The following is a 12,357-nucleotide window of genomic DNA, read 5'->3' on the forward strand; positions in this document are numbered from 1 at the left end:
TCACCTGGGGTTGTCTTGTTGCTTCTCTGTTCTTGTTTTGTTTTTTACCATGTGCCTGGGAAGAGATCAGCTGGGGATAGCCTCCCCTCCCCTCATTGTAGTGGTCTTGCGTAAGAAGAGGTATCGTGAGAGAGGAGGGGCAAACCAGGTGAGGGCGATGCAGCACAGATAATTGGTGGTTGCACTGCATGCCGACTCTTTCTCTACCCAGAGAGAGTGTGGTTGCTCTATCAGTCAGTTCTCAGGCTTGCAGATCCTGCTACTGAATGCCTGGTCAGCTTTAAATAAGATCTACCTTATTCAGTATTTGATTATGGATGAGGAGATCCATCTGGTGAGTATTACTGAGATGTAGTAAGCAGGGTGAAGTCAGTTTCACCCAACTATGCACATCTGGGTACTCAGCGCAGCATCAGGGCAGGCTTGAGGTTCAAAGAGAGAGTGCTGCTATAATAGGAATTCAATCCGTCTCTTCAGACTTCTTGTCTACTTGAGTGGGGATGTAGCGGGTTTGTGCCTTGTGTTGGACAGTTGGGACAGATTAAGGATTCTGTTGGCCTCCTTGCTATCCAAGAGTCTCCCTTCCTGAGCTGACAGAGGTGGTCTCAGATGTGGTTTTGAGAACTCCCAGGTTGCTGATCCTGGGGGGCTTCACCCATTCAAACCAAGGCTGCTAAATCTGGGGCAGCCTGGACCTCATGGCCACCATGACACCCATGGGGTTGTCCCAACATGGCAGTGGTTCAATGAATTTGGCAGGCCACATTCTGGATCTGGTCTTCTTGACTGGGCAGGAAGAGGGTGATCTGAGAGGGGGATCACCTGTCATGGACAGATCACTTCCTGCTGAGATTTAGACTTTCAATGACTTTCCTCCTCTGCAGAGGTAGGGGACCCATTGGAATGGCTCTGGGAGGTTTCCTGGCTGATATGGCTGGTATCCCTGTTGATGCCCTCGTTGATCTTTGGAATACACAGATTACCCATTCCATGGCTCCTGAATTTACCAATCACATGGATACAGAGTTAGAAGCTGCAGGAGTACCAGATGGGGAGCTGGGTCCAGTTCAGGCCTCAAAGCTGACTGCTGAACATAGGGAGACCAGTACACCTCAGTCTGTTGGGCAGGAGCCCCCAGAGAAACCTCACAGACCACCAGGGTCTATGGGACCAGAGCCCAGACCTTCATATGGGCACTTTACACTCAGTCTGAAGAATCAGATGCCTCCCAGTACACATCACCAGTCCAGTAGTGCAGGGAGCACACTAGGAGGGAGGGGTATGGAATGGAGGAAGCATGCCTGCCTTTAGGTCAGAGGATTGGCCCTGTAAGGATCTGAAGCTCTCTACAGGGGGGTGGATCCTGGAAGAGGTACTGTAGTTTGCAGACGGAGGTTTAAAGGCCTCAATCTGATCCCAACCTTTGTCAGAGCAAGTTGTTCACTTGGAGCTATCCATGTTCCAGCAACCTTAGATCAGCCTTCCCTTACCTCCAGCCTTGCTACTTTCTCAGTGGGATCTGGCATCACACCTCAACATGACAAGCTGGGCTACTGACATGATTGTCCTTGAACATCCTTTCTCACTTGATAGAACCTACCTGGCTCCTTAGTATACACCAGAGCTGAGGGCAATGAAGCAAGCTGGGAGATAGCTTGAACGCAAGTGGAGAAAAACTTCAGATGAATGCAACTGAACACTAACGAGTGCTCATTATCAAGCCTACTCTGTGGCTTTGTTGTTTCCATCCTTATTATGCAATCCAGCCGAGCTCTACTGGATAGTACATGGCCATTCTGGCCCAAAGGAGTGGAGGTAAAACCTATGGTGGCTACTGTGACTTATACAAAATGTGTTTAAAGCATTTTGAGGTTAAAATCACTTATATGCACCAGGACCTTGACTCTGCTGTTACAGCAGGTGAATCTCTAGAGGTATCTAGAGCACAGTCCAGTCATGTTTTGCTCCGATGACTTTCAGTTGGTACAGGTCAAGGACATGGACATTTTTAAGAGAGAGAGAGAACGAACACGAGCAGTCCCCGCATGCCTACAGGCAGCAGTGGTAAGGCCACTCGAGTGGTTGCTGTCCAGTTCTCCTCTTTCTTGGATAAGACTGATTTTCTATAGGCCTGGTTTTGACTGCCTTGATCACCCTGTATGATGGTCTCTGTCAGGAGAAAGACAGGGAGAGTGTGACCTTGTTGATTCTCCTTAATTTCTCATAGGCTTTCGATGTCATTGACCATGGTATCTTCCTGGAGTGGCTGTCTGAATTGGAACTAGGTGGCACTGCTTTGCAATGGTTCCAGCCTTATTTGGATGGCAGCCTCCAGCGTGGTGACTTGGGGGATGCTGCTCGACCCCATGGAACCTTCAATATGGTGTTCCACAGGAGTTGATCTTATTGCCATGCCATTTAACATCTATATACAACAATTGAGTGGAGTTGTCCAGAGATTTGGAGTGCATTGTCATCAATATGCTGATGATGCACAGCTCTATTTCTCCTTTACATCCGCAGGTGCAGCAGTGGATGTGCTGGATTGGTGTCTGGATAAGAGCCAATATATAAAGCTCAATCCAGATAAGACTGAGGCACTGTTAGTGAGTGGTTTCCCAGACTAGATGGGTGGGATTCATCCTGTTTTGGAAGGGGTTGCACTGTCCTCAAAGGAGCAGATGTGCAGTTTGGGAGTACTTCTGGATCCACTCCTGTTGCTAGAGGCATAAGTGGCCTTAGTAGTGTGGAGTGCTTTCCATCACCTTTGAGTGTTGGCCCAGCTGCAACTTTAACTGTGCAGCCTAGCTTCAGCTGTCTATGCTCTGGTAACCTCCAGGTTAGATTACATGTGTTATATGTGGGGCTGCCTTTGAAGACAGTTCAGAAACTACAGCTAGTGCAGAATTTACTGGACAGATTATTGTCTGGGACCAGAAGATCTGAACATATTACACCAATTCTGGCCAAACTGCACTGGCTGATTAGTTTCCAGACTCAATTCAAAGTGCTGGATCTGACCTTGTTTCAGAGCTACAATACCTCAAGGACCACGTCTCCCCATATGAACCAGTCTGAATGCTGCAGTTTTCATCAGAGACCCTTCTCCGTGTGCCTCAGCCAAGGCAGGTGCAGAGGATGGCCCCATGAGAATGGGACTTTTCAGTGGTGGCTCCCCATCAGTAGAATGCTCTCCTCCAGAGAGACATGCTTGGTGCCATCCTTGTCAGGCTAATACCTTTTTGCTTAGTCAGGCATTGGAAATTAAGTTGCCTCCTAGACAGTGCTCATCCTGTAGTGGGATGGGTAAGTCTTGTCCTTATGAATATGTTGCTGCATGAACATTTTATGTATTTTGTATTGTCCATTTTTAATTTTTTTCTGGCATTGAATTGCTTTTATGTGGTGTATTTTATCTTGTCAAGTTGCTTTGAGGCTTTTTGTGTGTAAAATGACAGATAAATATAAAATAATAATACTAATAATAGTACTGATGATGATGATGGTGATATTTCACCAGTGTAAGCAGGAGCAGTATTGGAGTTAAAAAACAAACCAACCCTTGTTTCCGGTAAGAACAAGGCCTGGACACAAACAATCCCATTTCTTTATTCTCATTTTGTTTCTTACAATTTGCCTCCATTTCCCATCCATTTTCCTCTTCTTGCCCCCTCCCCAACTGTTGAGACTGTCTAGGAACAAGTATCTGAAAAACAAACTGGGAAGGGACTGCAGCTACAGCAATACAGCTGCAACGCTATGAAGAAACTCTTAATTATGAAGCACACTTTGCAATTTAATCTTGGATATATCCAAGAGCAGGTTTTTCAAACTTACTGTGAATCTTATTCACTGAAATTGCCCACCCTATCATCTGCATGTCTCAAAATCTGAAGGGGCACAACTGAGTGTAAGCCAACTTACAAAAGCAGAGTGATTGATTAGATACTAAAATTCCAACTGCTTTTGTCTTAAAACTTCAACCAGCAAAACCTAAAACATGTTAAACATTAAGAGCCTAATGATGTATAATAAATTAATACTTGTAAGTAACTGTGCTACATGAGGATCAACAGTTTATTCAGAGGTCACTACGGCATGTTGCCAAACATTTAATGTATTCAGAAGTGCAGCACGACAGATCTTATTTTTCAAACTTGTCAACTGTGTTTGCTGCTAAAACAGCGTTTGAAGCAATCCACAAGGCCCTATATAAGATACGTATAATAGGTAAGCAATTCAATTAAAATAAAAATTGCCAGCAAAAGTATAACAAAATATCCAGAACAAGAAAAACAGAAGAGCTCATTATTTACCAAAAGATGAATTCTACTCATTTTCTGCATAGTGAACAACATTTCTGAATACAGCATCATAATAAAGTTTAGTGGGTCCTCCTGAACTAGATCTAACAAAGCACACAGACTTAAAAAAACCTTTAAAAATTCCTGTTAATTTTGCTAGTTCAGGAAAGCAACATGTAGGGTAATAATGATTCAGCATGCGTAAGACCTTCCCATGGAATCTCTCAATTTTTGTTTTACAGTACATGTTAGCATTTGCAACCTCACCCAGGACATTTCACTAGGAAAATTATCTTTAAGTTACACTCCTGGAAAGGTCACAGTCCAGGCTTCAAATTAAACAGCACTATTAATCTATTCTACCAAGTATTTTACAGTCTGTCACATCCTGACAACAATCCTGAGGTGCAAGGCAATTTCCATTTTGCAGATGGTAAATTGAGGCTCAGAGAGATAGCCTTCAGCACGTTGCTATCCCCATGAGCCACATGAATCCATGACTAAATATGGATTTGAATCATCAGGAAGAACAATGGGAAACATCCACGATTGAAGGGCCCAGAGTAATGGGCAATAGTAGCCATGCATTCCAATCATGGGAAGAATTGGAATGACTATAGGTAGGTATGAGTGTGCTGCCAAAGCTTCCTGTGGTTGTCATGTGGGTTTTTCTCTCTCTGTGAGCGGGTATAATATGTGTGTGCTTTGTATGACTTTTTAATGATATCATGTATCTATGTTTATGTTTCTAAATGTTTCATAAGTTGCTTGGAGACCTTTGGTTAACAAGCACCTAGCAAATCAAATAATAATGAGGAAATAAAGGGGGGAAATCAGCCAAGCAGTGTAATCAGAGGTTTCCTAAGAATTGGACTAGTACATGAGAGACCAGGGTTCAAATCCATACTCAGCCATGAAACTCACTGGGTGACCTTGGGCCAGTCACAGTCTCTCAGCCTAACCTACGTCATGGGATGGTTGTGGGGATTAAATAAGGAGGGGTAGAACCATATTCACCATCTTGAGTTCCTTGGTGAAAAGGTGGGATATAAATGCAATAATAATAATAATAATAATAATAATAATAGTTCTCCCATATAAAATATGGCCTATAGTTGGGTGTGTTTTGAAATAAACACATATGCAAAGATACAGTATAGCTGAACTGGATTGAAAGGTAGGGAGGAACCAGGACCCTAAAGTAAAGGAAGAGACGATGCAGTGGGCAACGGTGAGGATGTATGGTAAAGAGGATAAAGAGGGCCTAGGAAAGGAGGTATGGAAGAAATATGGGCAAAGGGAAATGAATCTTGGACAGGACAATACTTACTGTACTTCATATGCAGTTTGGCTGAGATGTGTTAATGGTCCAGCTTTTACCTCTCTAAATCTTTATATGAAGTTTTGACTTTTAAGAGGCTTATTCATTTCATAAAACTAAATGTCCTGCCTAGCCAGAGATACCCAATCATTGAGGATACTTTTTAAAATAGCTGATGTACTTTGTATACTCTATTTTACCACAAAATATACTAGTCTTCCAGTTTAGAATTAAGAGTTTCAGCTTTACTGGCTTGTGATAGTGGGCAAAACAACTTTCATTTTTTCAGGAAAGTGAAACGGAACAGCATTAATTCCAACTAAAAGGTACATTTGGATGAAATGCTGCTGATTTAGAGAAGGGGAAACTTTCAAATAGCATTGTGCTCCATGACTTTTCCCTCTCAGTGTACTTAACATTTGGAAGCATTAGCTATCAGATTCTGTATAATATGAAGAGATTCAATGCCCTAACTGATAAAAACTGGGTAAAGCTAATTTACACTTTAAAAACAAAGGCATTCCATTTACAACAACTACACACAGCATGACATTTAATTACAGTGCACAGGTATGTGTTCAATCATTTGATATTACCCAGTGAAGGATTTCAACGTGTGTGTTGTTTTAAACGCACACTTAATGCATTGTAGAGCTGCCTGCTTTGTATTTTGAAATATTCCATGCTGTCAGTAGCTAATAGCCTTTACAGTGAAGTAGATAATGACCTGCCTTCTCCCAGTCTGTATAGGGGGCTCTTCAGATATTCCTTCATCATGATTCTACACACATAGGCCCATTACACAGTGCAAAATAAGGAATTACACCTTTTTCCTGATCCTCTCCTATCTCCAGATGGAACGTAGAAATCAACACTCAAAACAGGAAATCTTTCCACTACTTGAACATAGTATATTCCAGGCTTAGGCAAGACCCCAACTTCTGTTAACGACATGATCTCCCAATTTGAATGAATGCATAGACATAGTATGGGAAGGGAGGAGTGGAGAAACAATACCCAAACATTCCCTGAGTGCATATTTGTCGTACTACACTTTTATAGCTAGGCTTTGAATCATTAGAGCTTTCCCCATATTTACACATTTTCCACACAAATCAAATCAAGTGGAGGGAAGGTATAAAAGCAATCAAATACTAATAATTAGATGCACATTCAGAACTCTGAATTAACTTTACCTCAGACTCCAAGTGTTGTATCACAATAGCTAATGCTTCAAATTTCTGATTACTGATGCCCAAGTATTTCTTCAATCGCTGGATAAGTCCACTTTGGCTTTCACATTTGTTTTTGTATTGTGTTAACTCATGTGGTTTTGTTTCTGGTGAATGCACTTCAATAGATGAACTCCGTGTTTGTATGAATGAGTTCTTAGGACTCTTCTGCTTACCCCTGTCAACTGCAAAACACAAGAACAAAAAACAACTTTGAAGGTCATGAAGTGTCAAGAGTACAAGTAAAGAAAGCATACCAAATAATTCAAAGTTGTACTTTTGGTTATTGATTTGATGTTTACAACAGCAAAGAACTCCACACAATTCAAAACTATGAAGACTATATATAGTTTGCAAAATTGTCAGTAAGTCTTCTACTGCTGTCTTCTGTAATAAATACCGAAGATTATCCATTAGTTTGATTTAGTGACATCTTTTTCACACATTTCTATTTTAATAATTTTACCATAATATTGAAATGCCTTTCTGGCATACACCCTCAATGATGCAATCTCAAATGCAACAGCTTGCACCATTTCATTTTCAAAGCAGTATAAATGGCGTATTACGCATAAAATTTGCATGATAGGCATTTCCATGTGCTTCTTCTTTTGGTCATAATAACTTTTCAATTACAGATTAATATGTCTGCTTTCCAACATAAAGCTTTCTACAAGGTTTAGAGATATTTCCCCTATTAATTGGATTTTCTCAGCTTTATATTAAAAAATACGACCCGTGAAGTTCAGGAAGCACCCAAGTTCATTACACATTTATTGTTCAAAATTAGAAATATATAAGAAGAGAGTGGGCAAGATGAAAATAAGAAGTATTCCTAGGTTCCTTCCTACAACTCCAGCATTGTAAAGCATTCGTAGGATTTTCATTATTATGCTCTGCTCATTGGCAATCACAAGCCACATACAAGATGCAGACATTTGTGTGTTCTTAAAACCACAGCTGATCAATTGTCATTATGTCCAAACTCCATGGTGTTCTATTTTCCAAGGATGAATTTTTGACATTACTTATCAAGCAACATCTCCAAATACCATGATGCAACTTGTCTCATGTTTCTGACAGGTATCTTTACAAAAATATTATGCACTGTGCAGGGCTGTGGAGTCAGAGTCGGAAGCAATTTTGGGTGGAGTCGGAATTGGAAGCAATTTTGGGTGGAGTCGGAGTCAGTAGAAATGTACTGACTCCGACTTCAAAATAAAATCAATATTTTAATATTAATATTAATTTATTAATATTAATACATTAATATACATTTGCCATTTATGAAGGAGTCAGAGACGGAGTCAGACAGTAGAAAAATTAATATACATTTGCCATTTATGAAGGAGTCGGAGTCGGACAGCAGAAAAATAGAGGAGTCAGAGTCGAAGGTTTGACATACCGACTCCACAGCCCTGGCACTGTGTACTATTATATATGCCACTAAAACACCAGTTTCACATTTGTAGAATTACTCCTTCAGTTTTTATACTCTTGCAAACTTTACACATCCACACTCATATAAGGCTCTACAACAACAATACAAGAAATAATGACATTCCTTTCCAAAGTTACTCAATCCGCTGGCTTTCCTTGCTTTGTTTGCAATATATAGTTGAAAGCTTTTAATGTAAGGGTTGCGTTCAACAAAGACATTCCATTAATGCAATGACTTCTGCTTGTGCTTTGGGACTTCCCCTCCCTCTCCTCATGCCCCCCCTAACCTATTCTGAAGTCCCCTCAACCCACCAAAGCAGATTCAGGGGGCATGTAGGGAAAGGAAGTCCCGCAGTGCAGAAGGAAGTCCTTGCGCTAATGGGACAACTTTGTTGGATACCACCCTTAGTGTTGAAAGGAAATGATCTGACATGTAAATACGCAAGAGCGGTGAGAAGCAAAATATCGCGATGAAGAATATTGTCAGCCTTAAATACACTAACTACATACAAACAGATGTAATGCTTTGAACACTCTATGCCTAATGAAGTACTGTTATAGTATCTGCTCAGAGTAAAAACTATAAACATTTCAGGCCCTAATCAGTCCACCACATTACCTTGGCCCCGAAGTCTGTTTCTACACAGTATCCATTTAGACTCGAAAACAGTTGGAAGTGGAAATTTTCAGGCTGAACAAGCTATGAAGTGACTGAATGGGCTCTACAGACCATCATGTTGTCTACTTTTGTTGGATTACAAGTAGTTAAATCTTTATTGCTCAAGATTAAACAGTATTAACCTGGCTGATAACCAAATGATCCCATCACTACAAATATCTCTCTTTGGTAAGCTATACCTTTGATCTACTTTAAGATCTGAGCTGCTTCTCAAAGAAGCATATTGTTTCAAGTTCACAACTCATGTCAATTGTATAAACTACATTTGGACTGATCAAGGAACACTTAACTACTGAACTAACTAACATGCATGGAAAGAACACTGTTCATCCTTGCTTCATAAATCTGTATCTTATATTTGGTAAATGGATAAAAATCAAATGACTAGTTAAAGGTAATATAAAGTTTTCATCCTCCTCTAGGATGCACACCTTAACGTGGTGAGGGGGTTTGAGAGCATCGAAGAAACTGAAAGCAATGCTGTCAGGAGTCTAGACCAAGAATGGTCAAAGCTGTGATACCAGATGCATCCAGACTCAAAGGAAGGCAATGGTTAACACCTCTGAATACCTCTTACCATGAAAACCCTATGAAGAGAATCCAAAATGCAACATGAGATAAGTGCTGGCAGATGAGACCCCCAGTCAGAAGGTACTCACCGAGCTACTGGGGAAGAACAACGGACAAGTACGAGTAACACTGTGACTAATGACACCACTGGGTCAAAGCCGAAAGGTGTGCACAGATGCGAAAAGAGAGTCCAGAGTTGTACGACGCACACAATAGGAACATGAAATGCGAGAAGCATGAACCAGAGAAGTTAGAAATTGTCAAGCAAGAAATGGAACACATCAACATTACAATACTTGGCATGAATGTATTAAAATGGACAGGAATGGGACACTTTCAATCAAAGTATTTTATGCAGAAAATGAGAAATTAAGAAGAAACAGTGTTGCTTTAATAGTGAGAAGTGATGTAGCAAAAGCAATTAGGAGCTATAACGCAAGGTCTGAGCGAGTGATATCAATGAGATTTAATGGGAAACCTACTAACATAACCATTATCCAAGTCTATGCTCCAACGGCAAATGCAGAAAAGGAAATGGAGAGATTTTATGCAGAAGTACAGGAAGAAATTGATCACACACCAAAACAGGATGCTCTGATAATCATGGGGGACTGGAATGCAAAAGTAGGGAACACAGAAGAACTAGAAATTGTGGAGAAATAGGGCTTTGGAGATTGAAATGAAGCAGGAGAAAGACTTATCGAATTTTGTGAAGCCAATAATTTGTTTCTTGCAAACACCTTTTTTGAACAACTGAAAAGATGACTGCACACGTGGACATCACCAAATGGTCAATATAGGAATCAAATTAATTATATAATTGGTAGCAGAAGATGGAGAAGTTCCATACTTTATGCAAAAACAAGACCAGGAGCAGACTGTGGTACAGATCATGAACTGGTCATATCAAAAATCAGAGTAAAGCTGAAGAAGAACAAAGCAATCATAATGCCAAAATTTAAATAACATCCCAGAAGAATATAAAGATGAAATAAGGAACAGATTTGAGGCTTTAAACCTAGCTGATAGAGATCCAGAAGAACTATGGATTGAAGTCAGAGACATTATCAGAAAAGAATGCAAAAAGACAATACCTCTGTTTAAAAAGAGAGAAAGACCTCAAAGAATGACTGGTGAAACTCTTAAAATGGTTAAAGAAAGAAGGAAAGCAAAAGCAAGAGCAGACAGAAACATGCTCAGAACCTTAAATGCAATAATACAGTGACTAGTACATAGGGACAAAGAGAACTATTACAGTAATTGTATAGAAATAGAAGAGGACAACAAAAAAGGTAGAACAAGAGCCCTATTCCAAAAGATTAGACAAATTAAAGGGAAATTTAAACCAAGAGTAGGGATGTTGAATAATCAACAGGGGAACACACTGACTGACCGAGATAAAATAAAAGGAAGATGGAAGCTATAAAAGAAATGCAAGGACGACGGATTCATTCACGGAGGAACTGTATGGAAAAGCAGGATTGGACCAAGATAAAGGAGGTGTGAAAACTGGAGGGAGAAATATCAATAATTTAAGATATGCAGACGATACCATACTACTAGCAAAAACCAGTAATGATTTGAAACGAATGCTGATAAAAGTTAAAGAGGAAAGCACAAAAGCAGGACTACAGCTGAACGTTAAGAAGATTATAGTAATGACAACAGAAGATTTATGTAACTTTAAAGTTGACAATGAGGACATTGAACTTGTCAAGGATTATCAATACCTTGACACAGTCATTAACCAAAATGGAGACAACAGTCAAGAAATTAGAAGGCGGCGAGGACTGGGGAGGGCAACTATGAGAGAACTAGAAAAGGCCCTCAAAATGCAAAGATGTATCACTGAGCACTAAAGTCAGGATCATTCAGACCATGGTATTCCCGATCTCTATGTATGGATGTGAAAGTTGGACAGGGAAAAAAGCGGATAAGAGAAACATCAACTCATTTGAAATGTGGCATTGGAGGAGAACTTTGCGGATATCATGGACAGCGAAAAAAATAACAATTGGGTGTTAGAACAAATTAAACCAGAACTGTCACTAGAAGCTAAAATGATGAAACTGAGGTTATCATACCTTGGACACATAATGAAAAGACATGATTCGCTAGAAAAGACAATAATGCTGGGAAAAACAGAAGGGAGTAAAAAAAAAAAAGGAAGACCAAACAAGAGATGAACTGATTCCATAAAGGAAGCCACAGACCTGAACTTACAAGATCTGAACAGGGTGGTTTAAAACAGATGCTATTGGAGGTTGCCAATTCATAGAGTCGCCATAAGTCATAATCGACTTGAAGGCACATAACAAGATTTTAATTGTTTCATGTTCCCAAGATGACTACATTTCAATTGTAAATCATGTGTGTTCCTGTGTCAAAAACCCCCGCTTCTCCACCTCTCCAAAATCCAATTGTTGTGGAACCTTAGAAATTAAGCTGATGTAGTATGGAATAAACCTCTGATAAAAACAGGCTAGTTTGTCAAATGCACAGATTGAGAAAGCTGTAGATATATACACTGTTGAAGTATACTGTGAAATTAACTTGGTAAAAATACCTACACTGTTTAAAAAAAAGTAAATGTACTCATTTGTTTCCTCCTACCCTTCTCCAATTTGTTGGTTATATAGGCAAGTATAAATGAAACATGGTTAAGAAAACAACAGAACCTGTCTACTAGAGCAGTAAATACATTTATTAATATATTAACGGAAGACAAAATACTTCTTGCAATCCAAGAACCTACAAAGCCACACTGAAATACCGAGAACCAGTGCATGTCTTACTGAATTAAGTTTTGCT

The 12,357-nt window shown here is 40.0% G+C and overlaps 1 protein-coding gene across 7 annotated transcripts in view; it reads right to left on the bottom strand.

Annotated features, from left to right (window-relative positions):
- The window catches only part of MTUS1 (microtubule associated scaffold protein 1), a 149,317-nt gene that overhangs the window by 40,044 nt on the left and 96,916 nt on the right, over positions 1-12,357 (bottom strand). For all 7 annotated transcript variants that reach the window (XM_061583529.1, XM_061583528.1, XM_061583527.1 and 4 more), the window contains one exon: positions 6,822-7,042. In XM_061583529.1, coding sequence (XP_061439513.1) covers positions 6,822-7,042 — 221 coding nt within the window. The remainder of the gene's footprint in view (positions 1-6,821; positions 7,043-12,357) is intronic.

This window comes from Rhineura floridana, chromosome 9, assembly GCF_030035675.1.
Source record: "Rhineura floridana isolate rRhiFlo1 chromosome 9, rRhiFlo1.hap2, whole genome shotgun sequence".
Lineage (NCBI taxonomy): Eukaryota > Metazoa > Chordata > Lepidosauria > Squamata > Rhineuridae > Rhineura > Rhineura floridana.